At 29.2% G+C, this 22,676-nt stretch overlaps 4 protein-coding genes across 9 annotated transcripts in view; 2 read left to right on the top strand and 2 right to left on the bottom strand.

Annotated features, from left to right (window-relative positions):
* Positions 1-22,676, top strand: part of LOC113370550 (fumarylacetoacetase) — a 36,917-nt gene that overhangs the window by 11,160 nt on the left and 3,081 nt on the right. For 2 of the 3 annotated variants that reach the window (XM_026611229.1, XM_026611231.1), the window contains exon 1: positions 22,134-22,280. The exons of the other annotated variant lie outside the window; for it this stretch is intronic. In XM_026611229.1, the coding sequence (XP_026467014.1) occupies positions 22,197-22,280 (84 nt within the window). In that variant the 5' untranslated portion in view covers positions 22,134-22,196. Of the gene's footprint in view, positions 1-22,133; positions 22,281-22,676 lie in introns of those variants that run through there. 3 annotated transcript variants of the gene reach the window in all.
* On the bottom strand, positions 14,017-15,891 carry LOC113370554 (60S ribosomal protein L35a-like). 3 transcript variants are annotated; one of them, XM_026611240.1, is made up of 4 exons: positions 15,826-15,891; positions 15,397-15,584; positions 14,710-14,940; positions 14,017-14,070 (listed from the first exon to the last, which is right to left on the bottom strand). In XM_026611240.1, exons 2-4 carry the CDS (start codon positions 15,580-15,582, stop codon positions 14,047-14,049), a joined length of 441 nt encoding a protein of 146 aa, XP_026467025.1. In that variant the 5' UTR covers positions 15,583-15,584; positions 15,826-15,891; the 3' UTR covers positions 14,017-14,046. The 3 variants fall into 3 exon arrangements, with proteins under 3 accessions (XP_026467025.1, XP_026467024.1, XP_026467026.1); XM_026611239.1 differs by having other exon boundaries at positions 15,745-15,835; XM_026611241.1 differs by having other exon boundaries at positions 15,760-15,835.
* Positions 16,622-18,142, top strand: LOC113370122 (methionyl-tRNA formyltransferase, mitochondrial-like). Its single transcript, XM_026610793.1, has 5 exons — positions 16,622-16,779; positions 16,856-17,062; positions 17,156-17,294; positions 17,516-17,678; positions 17,748-18,142. The coding sequence occupies exons 1-5, from the start codon at positions 16,622-16,624 to the stop codon at positions 18,140-18,142; spliced, it is 1,062 nt and encodes a 353-aa protein (XP_026466578.1).
* Positions 18,187-20,238, bottom strand: LOC113370551. 2 transcript variants are annotated; one of them, XM_026611233.1, is made up of 8 exons: positions 20,178-20,238; positions 19,999-20,105; positions 19,744-19,860; positions 19,449-19,662; positions 19,187-19,349; positions 18,738-18,868; positions 18,557-18,668; positions 18,187-18,371 (listed from the first exon to the last, which is right to left on the bottom strand). In XM_026611233.1, exons 1-8 carry the CDS (start codon positions 20,184-20,186, stop codon positions 18,223-18,225), a joined length of 1,002 nt encoding a protein of 333 aa, XP_026467018.1. In that variant the 5' UTR covers positions 20,187-20,238; the 3' UTR covers positions 18,187-18,222. The 2 variants fall into 2 exon arrangements, with proteins under 2 accessions (XP_026467018.1, XP_026467019.1); XM_026611234.1 differs by having other exon boundaries at positions 19,539-19,662.

The following is a 22,676-nucleotide window of genomic DNA, read 5'->3' as shown; positions in this document are numbered from 1 at the left end:
CAAATAAAAATTATAGAAATTTATAAATTATGAATTCCATACATTTCCACATATTATCCTATTTCATCTTCAGTGAACCGCAATTTTAAAGAAACAGTATATACAAAATTTAAACTATGTGACAATGATAAAGATAAAAATGATTAAAACTAATATCTAAAGAAGTAACATAAAAAACTTTATTGCTAAAAACTTTAATGTAAACTGATATAACCCTAAATTACTATGATAATTTACAAAAACACTACTACATTATACGTTGTCAATTTAAATTAAAAAAATAATATTTGCAATTGTAATTTTTTAATTTAAATCAACAAGTAGTAGTGTAGTAGTGTTATTGTAAATTATTATTATAATTAGTTAATTGGGAACATTCCAGTTTACATGTAAGTCTTTGCACAATCTTACTTCTGTACATATTAGTTTTATTTATTTTTAACTTATTCATTGTCACATAATAATATAATTAATTTATACTCTGTTCTGTTTCTTTTAAATTGTAGTCCACTCAAAATAACATAAGATAATATGTCGAATAGATTAAAAATATTAAAAATTTAATGAATTACTACATTTTTTTATTGATGTTATTGCTCTGAAAAGATTGACTCATATATAGTAAAGTCTTAAAATAGACAAATGTTATGGCAACCCTATGTTACGTAGCGCTTCTCATACAAAATTGTACTAAATACTGTCAAAATGCCATGTGGTTACTGTGCAGTCAGGCGATATATATACATATATACATATATATATATATATATATATATATATATATTTACATATATGTATATTTACATACATATATGTGAAGGTGATACGTATATATGTATATTTACACATATGCACCTTCATTTTTAAAATAGTTTAACTCAATTTCATGTATTTAGAAATGTGAAATGCACATGCTTACGGTGTAAACATAAACATATAGTTACATAATGATTAACCAAATTAGAATCTATTTAAATCTGCAAATTTGCATTATAAATGGACTGTTTTATCTATGAAAGAGGGCTCTTAATGGCCTCTTTTGCCATTACTAATATAATTTCTTTATCAGTACATTTTCGAATAATGTAATATTCTGATCACCAAGGAATGTGTGTGAATGTGTAAATATATATATATATATATATATATATATATATATAAGTTTTGAAAACTACTACTTTATTAACCACGTGTTGTGATTTATTTTGGTGATTTGAATTACAAGCATTTTAATAAACCTGAAGCAATGATTACTTATAATGTCCGGCTTAAACAGAATGTCTCATGGCATTCAATCTTTCTTCTTCAATCAAAAAGAACATCGATACAAAATATCATAAATAATATTATGATATTCTAAATTTTGTACAAAAGTACTAAATTCTCAAATTTCTACATATATTTGCACAATAAATACACAAATAATTGGAGCATGACTCCACCTTATTTATACATTTTTCATATTAAACTAAAACTTTCGTTAGTGCTGATAACAAACAAAGACTTGAACGTACTCACCGGAACAAATCGCATATAACCAGACACAACAGAGGAACACTAATTCACAAAAATGTAACGATCACAAGTCATTTAATAATAAAATTATCAATCACAATAAAACTTACTATTTATTATCATCACCAAATGTTTACTCATTTCGAACAGATTCTCGTATACAAACTGTATGACGTATAAAAACCGACTGAAGTAACAACTTTAATTTCAAAGTCACCAGAGTGAGCGCGCGACGACCTGTCGTACCGGCAGGGAGAGCGTCGGTCTGCACGTGGGAGCGAGCGGGACGCAGCGAACGAGGCCGAGGAGAGACGGACACGAACGAACGGACTGGCCGAAGAACGAAGGAAGAAGTTGAGACCAACACAACAAAGAAGTTGATGGTGGTGCCCATGTAACGATGGCTACTCATTATACCGAAGCATCGAAATTATTAGGTTTTTTTGTTGGTAATCCTGCAACAGGGCCAACTAGTGGTGCATGGCATCGTGCCTTAAGACAACTTTTAGAGACGAAATGTCGAAGCGCGTATGCGCCGCTTTGGGATCGTTCAAGTATTACGTAAGCAGATTTATTACAATTATTTACCCCCTCCCCCTCTCCTTTGTCAGCAAAAGTAAGCAAAGTTCTTACCAAAATAAGCAATCAATGCGCCGTTTTGCAGTCTAATGGTTAAATGTTGATATTGATACGGAACCCATAGCAATAAAAACAAAATGTACTTTATGAAGGAAGAAGTTGAGACCACCACAACCTGCGTTGATGGTGGTTCCAATGTAACGATGTCTATTCATAATACCGAAGCATCGAAATTATCAAGTTTTTTTGTTGGTAATCTTGCAACAGGGTCAACTAGTGGTGCATGGCACCGTGCCTTAAGACAAATTTTAGAGACAAAATGTCGAAGCGCGTATGCGCGGCTTTGGGATCGTTCAAGTATTACGTAAGCAGATTTATTACAATTATTTACCCCCCCTCCCCCTTGTCAGCAAAAGTAAGCAAAGTTCTTACCCAAAATAAGCAAATCAATAACCCCCCCGCCCCTCTATAGTGCTTACGTAATACTTGAACGGCCCCTTTGCAGTCTAACGGTTAAATAATATAAATCTTGATACGGAACCCATAGTAATAAAAACAAAATGTACTTTACGAAGGAAGAGTTGAGACCACCACAACCTGCGTTGATGGTGGTGCCCATGTAACGATGTCTGCTCATTATACCGAAGCATCGAAATTATTATGTTTTTTTTTATTGGTAATCCTGCAACAGGGTCAACTAGTGGTGCATGGCACTGTGCCTTAAGACAAATTTTAGAGAAAACTAGTGGGGTACATGGCATCGTGCCTTAAAGCAAATTGCTGGTACTTCCCGTACCGTAATTAAAAATTTTGGTACGGAACCCAAAAAATTTACACAAAATGTGTACGCATTATGAAAATCTCTATAAAATATCTGATAATTTGATGTACATATGTCCAATAAATATTTTTGACCGCCAAATGACATTCTATTAACTTATTTTTATTGAGAGTCCATAGCCGCTGGACCTGCCTTCCCAAAAATTTAATCAGTTCTTTAACTTAATACAAGTAAAATGTTTTTTGAATTATTAAAATTGGACGCCCCGTTCTCTTAAAAACTGAGTTACCGTTTTAGGCACATTTTGCCCCGTATCTTCAGAACTGCTAGACCTGCCTTTGCCGAAATCTAATCAGCACGTCTCCTTATAAATACGAATCGAATGTTTTTTGAATGATTAAAAACGGTTGATCGGTGTTCCCGAAATCGTCGACGAAAATTTGTATCCGCACACACACACATACATACACACACATACATCAATTTTTTCTAAGGTATGCCAAAATGTTCAAAAACCTTTGAAACGTAAAGATATATAGCAAGTATAATGTTTTTTGAATCATTCAAATCGGACGCTTAGTTCTCTTAAAAACTGGATTTTCATTTTCCGTACTCTTAACATCGTATCTCTGAAATAGCTGTACCACCTTTTGCCAAAACTAGTCAGCACATCTCCTTATCAATAGTAATTCAATGTTTCTTGAATAATTCAAATCGGTTGATTTGAACTCCTGAAAACGTGAATGAAAAATTGTATCCACACATTCCTACACACACGCATATACACACCTTTATTTTGTTGTAAGGTATACCAAAATGTTCTGAAACCATCGAAACGTTCGTAATTAAACCTATGTAATTGCGGTATGCAAACGTTTTTATTTTTGGTTATAGAACGATTACTATAACTTATCCTACAGTTGTTTTCCTCTCCAATCATGACTTTGGGGCCCATTCTGCCGTAAAATGTAGCAATGTTATGGCAAGGCTATGTTACGTAGCGCTCTTCATACAAAATGCTACTAAATACTGCCTAAAGCCATGTGCTTGCTGTACAGCCAGACGTTTCAGATAAAAAATCTATCTTAGAAAACGCAGAAATGTCGAAGAACAATGTTATCATAACTGCATCTTTGTGATGTGGCATAATAACATATGGCTAAATCTGCATTTTATCTGTAAAACGCCTGATCGCACAGCAAATACATAGGCTTTTGACAGTATTTATTTTCATTTTGTATGAAAAGCGCTACGCAACATAGCCTTGCCATAACACTGATCTATTTTACAGCAGAATCGGCCTCTAAATGCGACCATAATAAGTGAAAAATGTAGATCATTTTCAGAATGTAGTAACAAGGCAGTGTTCTCAAAATTTACTATCAGTTATTTTTTGAAAGTATTTTTAAAGTTTTTTTACTCGTTTTCATTATACAATTTTTATTTTCTAAACACGGTAAAATCGCCGAGCTATTTATATAAATATATAAAAAACGGCACTGGAATCATCCCGCTAGGCCTTTTGCAAATTGCTTTAAACTTTAAGGATACTGCTTATATGATTTAAAATAAATTTAAATTCATATAAGCTATAAAAAAATATTATATAAAATAAATTGCATAACAATAATATCATGTTTACAACAGGTACGTTTTCGTCAGAATGTGGCGCCGAGTTGCTGATAGATTTCGTTTGAATCACAGCCGCGCGGAAAGGGTTGAATTATGGAATCTCTCAATTTCCGTTTCGAGATTAAATATTATATCAACTATACTACTTTATTATTAAAAATACTGCAGGGTAGTTTCACACCCACAACTGCAATAACAATTCTCGACCGGGTAAAAATAACAACCGGAAACTATGCCGATCTGATCGTTGATTTAAACAGCGAATGCGGAATTTCAAGCCATGGGCGCTTATTATGATTGCATACTCCTCAAGACGAAATCAAGTATTATTGTTATGATAGGGATACCGAGAGAAGAAAAGGATTCATAAAACGGATTTCCCAAAGTGCTCTTATGCGATTCCGATTCCCATCACATTATTATTTGCTAGGCGATTTCGAGCACTGGAGAAAAATATTGATGAAAATATCCATTGGAATAAAACGTCTTCCGTAAGTAAAAATATGTATTGAAAATAATTTCATTTCGTTCATTCCGATTCTGATCAGTAGATGTGCTGATTAGTTTTTGGCCAAGGCCAAAGGTAGTGGGTATGCATACCCACACCTAGATAGTTTTTCATTTTTGGTGTCAAACCATTCAGAAATAAATGGAAAGACTGGAAAACATAAAACTGTAATAGCGAATTGGGTTTTCCTACGAAAATATTAACTTCTCTTTCGGAAATAAATACACTTTAATGATTGATGAAAATATAGATTAAAAAATATGTTTCCAATTGAAAATACCCATTTTTGGACACCGTGGTGTGAAATGGCAATGGGAAACCTATCACACTATTTTTCCTTGAATCGAGTTGGAGTTTAACTCAGCTCACGAATCTGCCATAGGGCAGCACTACCTATTATTATTAAATATAAAGCATTCGTAAACAATTGTTATTAAAGTAAATTAAAAATTTAGGAATAAAAATAATATTTAAACAATACTATAATATTTTAATGTATGATTTTCATATACTATTCTTTAAAGTGTTATTAAATTATATAATTACTCCAGTCCAGTCCTATATAATGATTTTAAATATTTACTAGATTCAACTCTAATGTATCAATTAATTAACACTTTTATGCAATTAATGGATCTAGTAATAGCAACTTAGATTTTTAGATGGACTTCCAGCTCTACGAATTTATTCAGTTTAACAAATTGTTTTTAACCATGTTTTGAATATATTATGTTTGTGGTATATGAATACTGTTTTTACTTCGATTACAATTTCATTTACATAAATATTTTCCTGAAATAAAATTAACGCTAGTACCCATTGATGTGTTTGACATAAATCAAATCTCATCAATTTTTCCCAAAATTATTTCGACATGTGAAAAATCAAATAAAGTCAGAATCAAAGCATATGAAATATTCGAACGATATTTCTTTGTGCGATTGTGGGTGACAGCCTGACAAATTGCGTCCATACTATTCATACGGATCTGGGTAAAATTGATTATCAGCACTTTATTCCTTTCAAGTCAGATTTAGCACAGACTATTGAAAGTTTTTTTTCCATCGCATCGGACTGACTATGAGGCTGTCTAGCCATCCTTACAATTGCTCTCAAATTATCCGTGAAAATCCGGAGCGATATTTTGCATATACGTTTTTATCATACGCTTTCTGTTATTCTGATTTCATTCAATAGATTCGGTATGTGTAGTGTGCACTTGAGTGGAAAGTACATGAAAAGGGACCTTTATCGTCTGATGAATTTATCTTAACCATGTACATGATGCTGCGATGGGATTGTGAAATTCTGAAAGGCAGACAATTTTTTATTAGATTAGTGCTCTGATATATGAAGTTCAAGACACACGGACATTAATTATAAAAAAAAACAAAAACTTGGGAAAGGCGATGAAAGTATGAACTTTAAAATCAGTTCATGTAATGTTTATGCAATTTCTGATAAAAATAAGAGGCATTTTTGAAAATAAAAAAATGTGCTTTTTCCAAAAATTAATCGTTTCTTCACACTGTCAAGGCAAAATGTTTTTTGAATCAATCGAATCGGATGCCCCGTTTCTTAAAAACTGCATTTTTTAGCACTTTTTGCTACCAACCAGCACGTTTCGACGTCAATGCGTCAAAAAAATTATCTTGAATGCGATGCATGCAAAAAATGTGGGCGCACGCCTTGGGGGGCGTCAAAACAAGAATCGAAAATGAAATTTTTAATATAGTTTTTCTATATCATTCAAGCAATATTTAATTTCTTTGTATCTTCTACTAATCTTTGGACTTTACTTTTAAAATACGTTAAAAATTAAACTTCATTATTATTATTCAATCTGATACACAATGTGTAAAGATGAATACATACATACAATTCGGCTCTTACAATATCAATTTTAGGAAAAGTTTACGACGCAATTTTGGATATATTATATAATAAAAAAAATATTCAAAAAATACAATATGATGCTAGAATTTGTTTGCTTTCTTCGTTTGATTTACTCAATAGAATAAATGGCATAAAATCCCCAAAATAAGTAAGCAAAGTGTTTCAAAACTCCAATATCAATATCAGGCATGCATTAAATGCAGAATTATCAAAAAGTATTTAAAAAAATGTAAGTGTTTATATAATTTCAATGATAAATTGTTAAAAAAGTTAAAATTATTGGGGGGAGCGCAAAAAAAAGCATGCGAGCGCTGAGGACCCCAGGACCGGCCCTGGACGTCGGTATTTTAAATCAATCTGTATGAATATGTGTACACGTGGGCCAAATTTGTTCTTTCTACGACATATACTCAAAAAAAACATGCACTGATTTTAAAAATTTTAGAGCCATTTAATGAAACTCGATAAAAACTCGCACTAGTTAGATTAGGGCGACAATTCACAGAACTCTTTCTTTATAATTAACAAAGTTTTGCTAAAAATCCTGAACCGATATAAAAATTCAATTGATTATTTTTTAGTAAATGCGAACCTATTTTTGAAATAAGCTGTGCAAAAAAGATCTAAATACCTAAATCTGAAGCCTTATTGATCAAGTACATTATTTACTCATATTGCAACTGTCTTGAGACAAGCGCTACTTACACCTAGTTTGTGACACCTTTGACATTTGGTTTAATATCACATTCGATTAATATCAACCTGTTCCCATTTCTACTCAAATTAAACCAAACTAAATTCAACTATACATATTTTGTCCCCATTCGCTCTGGAAAAGCTATTTTCATTTTGGCAACCGAACGCCTATGAAGAACACCGTTTCGGTTATTCCTGGACCAAAACATCGTTTGAAGAGACACCGTCTCGTGTGATGATATCTTATTACAAGGGTTTTGTAAGGACAGTCAAGTAAAAGGTCATTTAAGATTATCTTTTTCAAGGATGGTAATACTAAATTATTATACAACTTATTACATGCGCTAAGCTAAAGAAATTGAAAAGCGACTGAAATACTTCACCAATTTGAATTTTTTTGTACGATTTGAGATTTTAAAACAAAGTACATGAATTTATTAGTTTCAAACTAAATATTGATTAATAATTTTTAAATGTAGAACTTAACGAGTTCTATGAGGTGCTGCCCTGACTTCTTAAACCACGTAGTTTTTTATAGACCGTAAACCAAACAATTGTCTGTCCTTTCTGTATATGATGAATTTATCATTATAATTTTGGCATTTGCTGTTCTTGTGAATATACATTGATGCAGTACTTTCATGAAGAATTATTTTCACTTGGAACCATATTGCTGCTGATTGGCATCAAGTTGTCCAGACGTGTATTAAACCGGGAGCCTCTGATTCGAAGTCCATAGTATCAACAACTAGGCTAAGGAAATGAGTTACATTATGAAGGTTCTTTACATGAGTTACATTATGAACTAAGGAAAAACCGTTACACTTTTCAACACGATTTTTTGAAATTTTACTAGAAGTCTTCATAATTTAGGTAGCCATAAATTTAGTAAACTCTTAATTAATTTTATTCAACGATTTTCATAGCATAGAATATTGTAATTTATGAGTTATTAAATACTGTTGATGCTAAAATTTCTATCCAATATCGTCGTCAAGGTATTTTATTTATAATCACGTTTCTTGGCTTATACGTTATGTTTATTTAATCTAATGCACTAAAACCATGTATGCAGAAAACCTGAATTAAATACATACTAATAAATTTGTACTTATAATTTCCAACTTTCCAATTTTCTACGATATCTTTATCAAGTACTTAAAAGCAGTCGCAGTAGATGTACAATTTGAAATCCCATATCAGAAGTAAAAAACTAACTAACTTTTAATTCTAAATAGGTAACATTTTAAGATTTTTATATAGGTAAATTTTTAAGGTTCTATACACGAGTTACCTTATGAAATTACTTATATAATTAAAACCTCTAAAAGTTGCCTAAATAATGTTAAGTACATTAGAAACACATAAACACTTAATTATGGAGACAGGGCTAAGCCGATCTTTACCAAAAACTGGTAAGCATTTTTTTTAATTATATCTTTCGAAAGGTTTTTAAATTTTTATAATCAATTTAGTTGCAAATACGTGGATAAAAACTTTTTCTTGCTAATTATAAAAAACATCTTGGTTGATCAACGTGAGTTACATCACATGCCTTTAGAAATTTTAAAGTCAGTTCAGTTTTTGAGAAAACGTCTATGTAAATTAAAAATATGCACATATATCCATCTTTCAATTATAGTCTCAAGCAATTCAGAATGACTTGAAAATATAAACTGTTTTTTTTCTGGAAGTTAATTATAAATAGTATCCCTGATCCAAGTAGCAAAATTTTATCCATCAGCTTGATGATGCAGAATGACTTGAAACATCGAGAAAGCATAAAATCAGCAAGGCAGATTTTGACGAAAATATAAACTTTTTCTTCTGGAAGTCAAATATAAATAGGTTGTGTGTCCCTGGCCCAAATAGCAAATTTTTAACTATCAGCCTGATGATTCAGAATAACTTGAAACATCGAGAAAGCGTAATTCGGGCAGATATTGCCGAAAATATAAACTTTTCCTTTTGAAAGTTAATTATAAATAGTTTGCGTATCCCTGATACAAGTAGCATAAATTTTATCCATCAACCTGATGATGCATAATGACTTGAAACATCGAGAAAACATAAAATTATCCAGGCAGATTTTGCCGAAAATATAAACTTTTTCTTCTGGAAGTCAATTATAAATAAGTTGCGTATCCCTGATACAAGTAGCAAAATTTTATCTATCAGCCTGATGATTCAGAATAACTTGAAACATCGAGAAAGCAAAAAATTAGCAAGACAGATTTTGCCGAAAAATGTAAACTTTATCTTCTGGAAGCCAATTATAAATAGGTTGTGTATCCCTAACCCAAGTAGCAAAATTTCATCCATCAGCCTGATGATGCAGAATGACTTGAAACATCGAGAAATTAGAGAATTTGCGAAGCAGATTTTGCTTTTTTCTGGAAGTTAATTAGAAATAAATTGTGTATTCCTGATTCAAGTAGCAAAATTTTATCCATCAGCCTGATGATTCAGAATAACTTGAAACATCGAGAAAGCGGAATTTGGGCAGATTGTGCCGAAAATATAAACTTTTCCTTTTAGAAGTTAATTATAAACAGGTTGCGTATCCCTGATGTAGCAAAATTTTATCCATCAACCTGATGATGCAGAATGACTTGAAACATCGGGAAAACATAAAATTAGCGAGGCAGATTTTGCCGAAACTTTTTCTTCTGGAAGTCAAATATAAATAAGTTGGGTATCCCTGACACAAATAACAAAATTTAATCTATCAGCCTGATGATTCAGAATGACTTGAAACATCGAGAAAACATAGAATTTGCGAAGCAGATTTTGCTTTCTTCTATAAGTCAATTATAATTAGGTTGTGTATCCCTGACCCAAGTAGCAAAATTTTATCCATCAGCCTGATGATTCTTTTCTTTTGATGTCAAGTGTGCTTTGCGAACGGTCGAATGGATTTAGAAAAATGCCCTCTTGAGGCTTTAACAAAGTCCGGACGAGTTGATAGAACATCTCTGATTGCGATTTCGATTTTTCTTTATATCTTTATTTTCTTTTCCTCTCTTTATATTTATCGCGATTCTCATATCACTTTCAGAAATGTTTGCACTGTTTCAGATTTCACCGTGTACCGTTAAACGATATTGATCGGAAAGTGATTGTCTTATGGAAGATGGGATTGGGAATGTCGATAGCACTAAATATAAGATATCTGAACAATTTAGTAGGTTTCGAACTAAAATATTATACATTATTATATAGTATATGTATACTTATTATGGATAAATAATTCCATAATGTAAAACAACACATTAGAAAATTACAAAAGCCGGCTCGAGGATCATGCAAACTCGCCAGAAAACTTAGCCAAAATACTACTAGAGCAAGATTGAAAAAGTAATTCATGTTGCATTAACATAATAAGTCAATTTTCAAAATTTCTAACTAAGGTTAGAACATTTTGCATTTTTTAAGTTTTTTTTTAATAGGTGTAAAAATTACTATGCAATAAAACGAAATCCGTAATGTAAAATAATAATAACAAGATATTTGTTTATTTTAACAAACTCACATACTTTATATAAAAATTTCCACACTACTAGTTCCAATGTTTTTTTTTAAATTTATCTATATCTTCTAACTGTAACTCAACTAATAAAGATACTGATATTCATAAAAAAAGTTAAGTAACTAGGTTTAAGTGAAATTTTATATTAAAATATTTTATATAAGTAAATAGTTAAAATTATTTAATTGTCAATAAAATATTGTTAATATTATATCGAATGGGAAAACAACTACTGAGTTGTTTTTCCAACATATGCCCCTTTAGTATACAATGTCCCTTTACTGCCGACTATTGTAAATTCCTCAAATTTATTAAATGTCCTTAACTGGACAGTTGTAAATAAAAGAAATAATAAAAAAGTGGCATTTTATCTTAAGCCATTGTAAGTAGCAAAAATTTTCCGTTAAATATGTGTAAATAATGGACAAAATTTTATTTAACAACTTTTAGAATTGTGATGATGGAAGTATGCAAAATTGGCAGAGCCAATTATAATAATCACACTACTTTTTGGAAGCCGATCACTTTAGCTAATATCTCAGATAAAATAATAATAAAATTAATAAAAATCTTCGAAACAAAAAATTTCAACTATTAATTACAAAGAAATAACCGGGCCAAACACCAATAAGTACAATTTCCAACTGATATCTTTCGAACAAGTATTTATTTAAATTTTCAAAATCGGTTTAGGATTTTTAGCGACATGACAATATTTGCACTTTTTTTCTAATTATGTTATTATCTTAACTAACATCTGAGATAAAATGATAATAAAATTGATAAAAATCTTCTAAAAAAACTTTTCAACTATTAATTACAAAGGAACGACCGGGCCAAATACCAATAAGTACGATTTCCAACTGATATCTTTCGAACAGTATTTAAATTTTCAAAATCGGTTTCGGATTTTCAGTTACAGCGTGGATGAAAAATTTTACACTTTTATGCTAATTATGAAAAAACGTGAGCTCTACATTTAATTTTTTTTGACTCACATATACATACAAACTTTTTTCTAATTTTGGTTTGAAACTATTCAGAATGAGTTGTTAAATCATTGAAATTTCAATTGAAACGTCGAAAAGCCATAAAATTAACAAGCCAGATTTTCTGGCAAAAACATAAACTTGTCTTTCGGGAAGTTAAAAGTTTAAGCTTAATATCCACCAGAGTCAGGGGTGCTTTGATATGCACCTATAATAAACTATAATAGACCCATTTTCTAAACAATTTTACCTATTAATAATACTATATGATTTGAATGAAGCCGATTTATAATTGCAGGAAATCAGGTACTATCAATAGATCAAAGCAAAGTGCATCAACAAGATTCCTAAGGCGGTTAAGATTCATTAAATATTCATTCCTTATTGACTTAGCGGCGATAATAATAGTATAATAACCATCTCTGCCACAAACTGGTATATTTCAAAGAGTTCTGTACACAAGGATCAAGTTGAACAAGACTTTTCATAAGCCATTGAAAAAGGAAACACATTTAGTGTTAATAATAAAAAGATGAAAAATGGACGTTTGAAAAAAGGACGAATATATAATTATAATACTTAATTATATATTTCTGTTTTAAATGATTTTTGGCATAAACATATGCTTATATGTAGTTTCATATTTAAAGAAAACAACAAAACATCATCACTTTTGATTTGTTGTTTATAATATTAATTAAATAAACGAAATTCAATAGAGTGAGAAAAGATAATAATATAGTATCTGACCATGTGTGTGCATGCATATGTGTGTTCACATGAAATTATAAATGTATACGAATGGGTCCCATATATTTGACATGGGCGATACTGCAGTAGCTACATTAAGTATTCACAACATAAAATAATTAGATACGATACGATAGATTTACTTACTTTGTCATAGATTTTCACTCATTGTTGTAGATTTACACTCATTGCAGTAGATTTACTCCCATTGTAGTAGATTTACGCTTATTGTAGTAGATTATAAATCACTGGATCAACACTCGTTTAAATTTACACTCCCTAAAAGTGGATTTACATACATTATATTAGCACTCAAAATAGTCATGAAATGTTTTAGCTTTGCACTCACTGTAATAGATTTACATGTAACAATTTCATTAATAATTTAGAAATTGGGTTTTTTTTGACTACTAGTTTAAAACAAATTAACGATTTTAACCAATGTTTTATATAATACAAAAAATTGAACTTTTATTTTTAATTCTAATTTACTCTCAATCACACTATATTTATTTTAAATGTTTGAATTTATTAGACTTTCTATGTATTTAAGACCAACAAAATTTTCAATATGCTATTACACTGCTGCCATGGTTAAATAAATTATTTTAAAACAAAATATTTGAACAAAGAATAAAAAATAATGTGAACAGTGAAAATATGACAAATTTATAAAAATTGCTTTAATTTATCATAAAATTTCTGAAGAGACTGACAGTAATGGTAACATGTGCAGGTTTGCCTCCCTGCTAAAATTCCTAAAGAACTAAAGACTATTTATTCCAACCCAGTACAACAAAAATGTAAAAAAAATATCTACCATAACAGGTAATACTTTAGCAAAAAAAGCCAAAGTAGAATTTGTGGGAAGTAAACATTTATTTGAAAGTAGAATTAAGAAAGATAATTGCAATAATTGAGTTGGGCTTGGAGAGTTCCATTTATTGCAGTTTGAATTCTAAATCAGACTGATTATGAACACGAAACATAATGCAATATAAAATTTAATTTATAAAAAAATTGTACTAAGAATATTTCAATTGTGCAACTGCAAAAATCACCAAATAAATAGCTTACTGATAAAATAAAACTTTGAATTAAATGAAACGCTTATGTAATTTTTTTTATAGGGTTTATTTTATAATTTATAACAAAAGATGAATCCTATGCCTTATATTCTGGATGGGAACAGCATCTGAAAAATACAAAAATTGTCCTTAGATTTGGTCATCAAAATTATTGAATAGCATAGAACAAAAATGTATGCTCAGTGAATGTTTTCCACACCAAATATTCAGGTTTCAAATGTCAAGACATCATTTGCATGATCCTTTCGGTGATGTGCTTCAGAAAAAAAATTGGTTAGGTACTAATTTAATACATAATAGTATTATAGGAAATTATATAATAGAGTAATTCTTTGAATACAAAGAGTCATTGAAGTTTCAAATGTGTTATTTGAACCAAATTATTAACATGTTACCAAAAATGTAAGAGGATTAAAATATATATAGAAGCAACTAAAAAACAAATGTTTTAGTTAATTCAGTTTCATAAAGGCAGAACTAAAAAATTAATATTTAGTAACAAATAAATATTAAAATTAAAAAATTACATTAAATTAGGAAATTAAGAAATCAATGGGACGCATAACTTTTTCTCAAGACCTTTTTGAAAAAGAAATTTCAGATAAGCAATTGTGATCTTTCTAAACCATTAAAAAGACAAGAAACATATTACGATAGTATAAACACAAAGTAAATATTAACTTATTAATAAACTTTGCAGTAATTGCACTAATAGTTAGATAAGAATTTAAAGTGTAATCACTTACTATACGAACACGATGACCCATTGCTTTTGCTGGAAGGTTTCTGTGGAACTTGGCACGAACACAACCAGAGCATCCATGTGGCCGTGTTACTTTGCCCCAAATAGCGCGTACTTTTGATTTAACCTTCTTTGGTTTGCCAGGTACGCAGGTCTTGTTCTTAGCTTTGTACACAAATACACATCGTTTACCAACATAGAACCAGCTATCGGCTTTGGTACCACAACCTTCAACCTGAAAAATAGAAGAAATATTAGATAATTGTAATTTTTATTAATTTTGTTATGGTAGAATGAGTAGTGCACTCAGTAAAGCTTTTCAACAATATATTCAGGTTTCAAATGTCTAGACATCATAGTAAATCACTAAAATGTTAATGCGATATGTCATGATCTTCAAAGGGATAGAAACAGATTAGATTATTCAAAGAATACATTACAAGTCCAAATTGCATGAAGTTATCGGCATCTTAGTGTTGGGTAAGAAGTTAAATGAATTATATTTACTTAAAACGTATAGACTATTCTAAGTTTCATTCGTTAAAGTATACATTCAGTATTTTGTTAGCAGATTTGTAAAAGGCGTACATATTGAATTGTACAGACACATGTTTTGTCAGCCATGAAGCAATGATATAAAATTAGGTTATGTCGTCTACAAAACCAAAATTGAGAGCAATATTAATATTACCTTCAAGAGAGCTGTGTTTTCATGCTGATTCCTGAGACCTCGTTTGTATCCAGTGAAAATAGCTTTAGCATAAAGTCTTCCATGACGTTTAAAAGGTCGCCTTTTCAATGCAACAGGCTCACCTTTGGGTGCTTTAGTTTTTTTTTCTAGGGGCTTTGCAGCCTTTTTCGTAGTTGTGTCGGCCATACCTAAAAGTTAATGCAGTTTGATTAATAACAATCCTTTTGTACACCACTGTTTGCAAGCACTATCATAAGATGTCACAAAAATCTTCAAACATCTGACAAATTTGGAATCACATAAAAAGCATTTTGATATATTATATTAGTAATAATTTATCTATCGAACCTAATAATTATTTACTTTAGAACTACGATCTTCAATTAATTTAACTAAATTATATTTTTATTTCTAAGTTTCGGTACATACCGGATGTCTATCTTTGACCAAAAGAGCTGTAAAAGAATTTTGTTGGCACTTCTGTGCTCGGTCTGCCATTTTACAGCCATATCAAAGACTATCAATCGGTGAGGTCTGCGACATATACTCTTCTTTTATCTATGACTAGGTCAACATTGAGAATCAATTATTAATAAAATTTAGAAATACATACTTATAATTTAATATTCTTTTAATAACAGCTTTTTAAATACGTTAACATTCATAAAAAAGCAATCAATTTTATATACTTTTTAGAGTATAGTAAAAACTTAAAGTTTTTTACTTGTGATTGGATTTTAATATAATTAATTATCAATTGAAATATTCATAAAGAAAAATTATTTAATTTAAATTGTAAATTCTTCATCTTTCACCAAAATGCACATATTCTTAGAATAAACATGGTAATATGCGTAAAATAAATGTTTTTATATATTTAATCTATGCTTTAGAACGAAACGTTTTGGAAGCATTCATAAAAATAATTTTTAAGTTGTGCCAACATTATAAAATTTATCATAACTTTGCGGGAGTTTCGAATGTTAATGAATTAATGTACATATTAATAGATTATCAACATAAGCAAAGACGTGAAAATGGAATGACATTTAGCTTAAACACAAAGTCATGAATAATTTTTCATTCTACCAATTTTTATCTCTTATCTTAAAATATATAATCTATATATAATCTGCAAGTTATTCAATAGCTAAATATCATCTGATCACATAATAATCTTGGTTAGAAAATAAATAAAATATAATGCTTGACCGAAGAAAATATAATGCAATTTGTGAAAAGATGTAATTTTTTATATTGGAATAATGTTGAATTTAGCCAAAAAACATTTTTTTCCTCACAAATTTTTAATAAATATAGAGTACTGTTTTTTGGCACCGATGAATTTTCAGTAACAAGTTTGAGGTTACTTTTTAAAGAATTGTAAGATAAAAATGAAAATATCTTATTATTCTTCACCAATACTTTATGTATAAGTAAATTATTTTATAAATTTCAGAGATAATGGTTGTTTAAAACGTTTAGAAATAGTAACATCAAGTAGCAAACATAATAAAGGAAATAAAGTTATAGAATTTGGAAAACAAAATAATTTGAAAATACATTCTTGGCCTGTAACTGTACCTTCACATGAAGAATTTGACCTAGGAATTGTTGTATCATTTGGACATTTAATACCAAAACATATTATTAATTACTTTCCATAGTAAGTTCATTTCTATGTCACATATATAAAATACCGAAGTTGGTTTGTCAATATTGCATATGTATTTAGAACTATTTAAATCACTTCTTTTAGTGGAATGCTAAATGTTCATGCAAGTTTATTACCAAGATGGAGAGGAGCGGCACCAATTATTCATGCTATTTTAAATGGAGATAAAGAGACGGGTGTTACTATTATGCAGATAAAACCTAATCATTTCGATATAGGCGAGGTATTTTAAACTATTCCTTATTAATAACACAATATTGTTATATTAAAATGTATATATTTTTTATTCCTAACTATGAAGGATCATGTAATCAAAAATCTCAGATTTCATTTATATATTTATATAGAAAGCTTTCATATCAGAATTACAGCATTATTAAGCATGCCTCAATGAACATAAAATCAATTATATTGGTAACATTTAAATGATATTGTTCTCGCAAGGTAATTCTACAAAAGTCAGTTCCAATAGAGGCAAACATTCTAATGCCAGATTTGAAAAATACTCTGGCCAACGAAGGAGCTCATTTATTAATTCAATGTTTAAAGGACTTACCTAGAAATTTATCAAATGCAAAATCACAGTCAAATGATGATGTTACATATGGTAATATTATTATAACATAACATCATTTCTTTTTTTTCATCATCTATTAATATACAAATATTATTCCAGCTCCAAAAGTGAATCCATCACTAGCCAACATTAATTGGAATAATCAAACTGCTGAACAGATTTATAACTTGCATAGAGCTGTGTATAACTTATATGCTCTAACAACTAACTGGCAAGGAGTAAGCATAAAATTATTTGGTTGCAACATTTGCAATCATACAGATTTTGTAATTAAAAATATTCAAAAATCTGGTAATGACAAATCCAGCATTGTTCCATCTCCAGGCTATGTTACTTACAATAAATCTGACAAAATGTTATATGTTATGTGCAAAGACTCTAGTTATGTAACTTTTGACTCTGTAAGATTGTTAAACAAGAAAACAATAACAGCTCAGGACTTTAATAATGGATTTATGAAAAAAATTGATGTAGAAATGAGATATTTCATATGAATGTAGATAAAACAAATAAATTAGTGTAAAATTGAATTCTTTCTTAATCTTTTATTAATACTTATAAAAATATATCTGATTCAGTTGCTTTTGCCATAATAAACAATTTCTGGGGTGATCATAGAGACACTTGTGGTTAATCTTGTTATAATCGGTTCAATTTTATTGTCGCTTAGTGGTGGACTCCATAATCCTTGCAGAATATTTTCTATTTGTCTTAGAGGAGGCACTATTTAGAAACAATATATAAATATTATTAATTAATATATATTGATGTTGAAAATGTTATTTATCAACAGACATTGTCATTTGCAAAAAAAATTGCCTTCAAATAAATCATGCACAAATCTAAATATATACTAGTACAAGATCAAAATCTGATGTCCAATATATACGAAAAAAAAAAAATCATACCTTTGAGATTGATGTTCGTAATTTCCATTGTTAAGATAATTATAGACTTCTGTACTAGAGGATTTTCTACATCACAAACAAAATGTAAAGATTCCGCAATATGTGGAGGAATCTAAAATACATGTTGTCTCAAATAAATAATTAAATACATTAGTAGGTAAAAATAATAGAGACTACTTACCTTATGTAAATCCGGAAGAACTAGAACTTTTTGTTTTTCAAGATCTGAGCGATATTGTTCAATAAAATAACCCCTTTCGTTAGGTAAATTATTAATGTCTTGTTCAGTTACAAATATTGGTCCACTTGTACCTTCAAAGAATTGGTAACTATTATAGAAAAGATACATTTTAGTTACATATATTTTGTGTGATTTCTCAAAATATATGTGTAAGAAGAGAATAAATCACCTATTACAAAATAAAATAAAATTATTTAATTAATTAACATTAGAAATTATTAAACAACTTAATTATCAATGGAAATGGATAATTTCAACTTTTAGATGTATTATCTTTCATTTTTTCAATAGATCCCAAAAATTTGTAAAAACTTCTAATGAAAAATGTAACATGCATAAAGTTATGAATTGAAAATATTTTACTGAAGTATTTCTTCAATAAATCATACCTAAACTTCTTGCTGCTATTTTAGCAATTTCTCGGCTTAAATTTATAGATGCATTGTTTATATCCTTCGGGTGTAAAAATAAGAAAACTGTGGCTTTAAATTTGGAATTACGATCTATCACATTATGAAGTCCAGAATATACAACTGACCAAAATTGTGCATTCTGAGAAGGAAAATTGATTTTTAATCTTTCTATATCTTCTTTATAACCATTTATTTTTGATTTATTTAAACAATTATAAAATACAGGAACAGCTATAACCCCAATAATGATCGCAATGATGTAATATTCAAAATTTGGTGGATTTTTTGTTTGTTTGTGTATGTTAATTATGTTTATATTAGCACATTCCTTATCTATATTCCTATTTTTGTATTTATTTTTTTCCTTATTTCTTCTATTTTGAGATTCAGAATGTCTTTTATCCTCATCACTTGATCCATATCGCACATTCTCAGGGCTGCTATCTTCATCACTAGAAATTTTCGAAAAATTTCAAATTGCTTTAACATTTAGAGAAAGCCTTGTAAAAATTAAATTCAATTTTTATATATACCTTCCACTTCTTGGAGACAAATCATCACTAATGTCACTTTCATTTTTTGAATTATTTCGATTTTGACTCAACTCCAAACCACTACGAGATAATGAACTTTTTCTTGTATGATTAACTCTAAAACATTAAATAGTCATTGAAAATGTTTGGAGTTATAAATATCAAGATTGTATAGTTGATTTTAAATTACAATTGAAATATTCCTATAATGAACTTATTTAAAACTTAATTAAAACATAATTATTATACACTTACTCATTATTAGCTTGATGTGATTTGTCAGTAGAATTATTAAGACTCATATTCTGATCCGGTGTTGACCTAATAGAAGGACGACCTTTAATTTTGTTTATTGGTGTTGACTGTTAAATTGAATTCAATAATTAATATCTAAAAATGCTGTAAGAATTTTTAAGTAGGAATTTAATACTTACTTGAGACATAACATACAACAAGAATGTATTTAAAATATTATATAAAAATCAAAAATTTAAATAAATATTAAATATTCACATATTAAATAATTTTTGTATCACAAATACTAATCAAACTAATACTTAAAATAAAATTATAAAACAAGAGGTTATAAGAAATTCGCACTACATATTTATTTCACGATAAATATTTTGTTTATACCAGTTTTGATATGACATCTATATGTCTAAATACGGAACTAACTTCAGATAATAGAAAACAGGGGTTTGAAACCATTCCATAAATGGAAGTAAGCGTTGAGAAAATAAAAATGCTGTACGGGTTTTGTTTTGACTAAGATTTGATTGCCAGTTATATATTTATTATTTTTTTCAAAATGTAATATTGAAATTATTTCGTAATTCTACGAATTCCGAAAGTGGTAACCATCGACGTTTTGATTTTTGAATTTAAAAAATGCATTATAAAATAACAGTTATATTCAAATATCTTATGATTTTAGTAATTTTATAACCAAAAATATCAATATTCAAATTCAATATTTCAATGTTCTACTCATATTGTCGAGGCTTGAAACACCAGGCATACCCTACAGACCCTAGGCCTAGGCCATTCCTAGGCAATATAATAATACATGTTTGGAACAAATAGAAAAACTCGAATACTATAATTACATACTTTTATTTATTTACAATAATTTTATTTGAATTTCGAAAATGTTATATTTTTATTTTGATGAGTAGTAATCTTTAGGTAGTTAGTTAACAGCTTAAGCAATATTTGAATCATAGATTAGGAATGATTAGAATATAATATATTTATTGTCTTTTACAATAGTTAAGACAATAATTAAAATGTATACAATGTAGAATTATTTACATCATACATAAAGGGGGGCGTCCATTAATCACGTGAAGTATTTAGAGGGGTTGACAAAAAATTACGAAATATCACGTGGGGGACAGAAGCGTATACTAAGATATCACGTTTATTTATTTTTTAACTGATTTTTTTTAAATCAGACATTTTAAAAAAAGGAATACTTTATTTAAAAATACTACAGTTTTTTCACTAACGTGATGTTTGGTGGGGAAGAAAATGTCATTTTGAATATCACAATGTATCACCAAGAGGATGGGGTGGGGGGCAAAAATCCTTAAAGACTCGCTCACGTGATTAATGAACGCTCCCTAAATTTTTTTAATGTGTTTTATATAGTCCCAATTCAGACTACTCATGGAACAGAGTTAATTGAACAAAAACGTTGATTTTACCAAACATATTTAAGGGAAAGCTTTCCGTGGCCTTGTGGTGAAAGCTCCTTCGAAACAAGAGGTTTCAGACATGATTTCCGCTTCGACATTCAGATGTCAAGCAGTAGTGATATCCGTTTTCTCTTGAAAATATATATGTTATATGGAAATATGTTTCCAAGTGAAAACAGCCCTTAGCCAACATTGCTGCATTTCATAGGAGATAGTCAAACCTTTGGGTTGCTATGTAGCTTAGAAAATTGCAAAACAGCTTAAATGGCTTTTGAATTCTGTGCTGCTATTCGAATAAATAAATATAAATATAAATCATACTCCAATGGACTAAATTCTAATAATTTTATATCCTTTATTGAGCTCGTTCCAGAGTTATGGCTGTCGCATATTTTTAATTGCAATGGGCAAAACAACATATTTTCTTTGATTTCGTTGAAGATACTATCTTAAATTTTATTTTATCTGTACTCTTATCTAAATCTATTATGTCAATATTTACATACCTGCCGTAACGTGCGGCAAGCGATATAAAATGCGACAAGCATAAATATATGAATATGTAAAGAATTTTTGAATTTTATACCTGAAAATGAGGTGATTAAATATATCTCTAAATCATTGAAACCGGACCATCAGCTATGTAAATTAATGAATAAACTGGTTATATTATATTTTCCACAGTCAGTACGTGTCTTGAACCGAGAACGAATAGGTCCGTTTTAAATTTTATAAATCAAAAAATATATCAAAATGAAAAGTTTTGTTCCCTGTGATCCAGGATGTGATTTTCCTATTCAAAATTTACCATACGGCGTATTTTCGACACCGGCAAATGTAAGGGTTTTAATTATTTGTTTATTTATAAAATTATGCATTGAAAACTGTATTAACAATATATACATTTTAGTAATATCTAGAAAAATGCTTTATTGCTAATTACTAATCAATAAAACTTTTTTTTATATAAAATCCTTTTTCCATTTTAATTTCAAACATTTTTCTTAAGATTATAAAGTAAATGTCAAGCGGACAACATTGAAGGTCAATTTATTATCTATGCCAGGGATGAGAAACCATTTTTATTAATTTATTTTTTTCGTATTATTGTGCAAATATTCAAGGTGCATTCAGTACTCAACATTCGCATTCTGAAAACATATATTTGTTTATTAATTAAAATATATTTATAAATACATCTTTATTTTTTTTTAATTTTATTTAGCAACCAAA

The sequence above is a fragment of the Ctenocephalides felis genome, unplaced genomic scaffold (genome assembly GCF_003426905.1).
Source record: "Ctenocephalides felis isolate EL2017-DRISC unplaced genomic scaffold, ASM342690v1 CF-g0.4_SCAFFOLD_01492, whole genome shotgun sequence".
NCBI lineage: Eukaryota > Metazoa > Arthropoda > Insecta > Siphonaptera > Pulicidae > Ctenocephalides > Ctenocephalides felis.
Note: the sequence above shows the minus strand (reverse complement) of the source record. Positions and strands in the feature narration are given on the sequence as shown.

Coding starts and splice junctions, on each gene's coding strand:
- LOC113370554 (XM_026611240.1), bottom strand. CDS start 15,582: ATGGCCGACACAACTACGAAAAAGGCTGCAAAGCCCCTAGAAAAAAAA. Junction 14,941..15,396: donor AAAACACAGCTCTCTTGAAG/GTAATATTAATA, acceptor TCTATTTTTCAG/GTTGAAGGTTGTGGTACCAA. Junction 14,071..14,709: donor TGGGTCATCGTGTTCGTATA/GTAAGTGATTAC, acceptor TGTATTTTTCAG/ATGCTGTTCCCATCCAGAAT.
- LOC113370122 (XM_026610793.1), top strand. CDS start 16,622: ATGCAATTTGTGAAAAGATGTAATTTTTTATATTGGAATAATGTTGAA. Junction 17,295..17,515: donor ATCATTTCGATATAGGCGAG/GTATTTTAAACT, acceptor TGTTCTCGCAAG/GTAATTCTACAAAAGTCAGT. Junction 17,679..17,747: donor AAATGATGATGTTACATATG/GTAATATTATTA, acceptor ATATTATTCCAG/CTCCAAAAGTGAATCCATCA.
- LOC113370551 (XM_026611233.1), bottom strand. Junction 19,861..19,998: donor TCACATCAAGCTAATAATGA/GTAAGTGTATAA, acceptor TTAATGTTTTAG/AGTTAATCATACAAGAAAAA. Junction 18,669..18,737: donor TTCTTCCGGATTTACATAAG/GTAAGTAGTCTC, acceptor CATGTATTTTAG/ATTCCTCCACATATTGCGGA.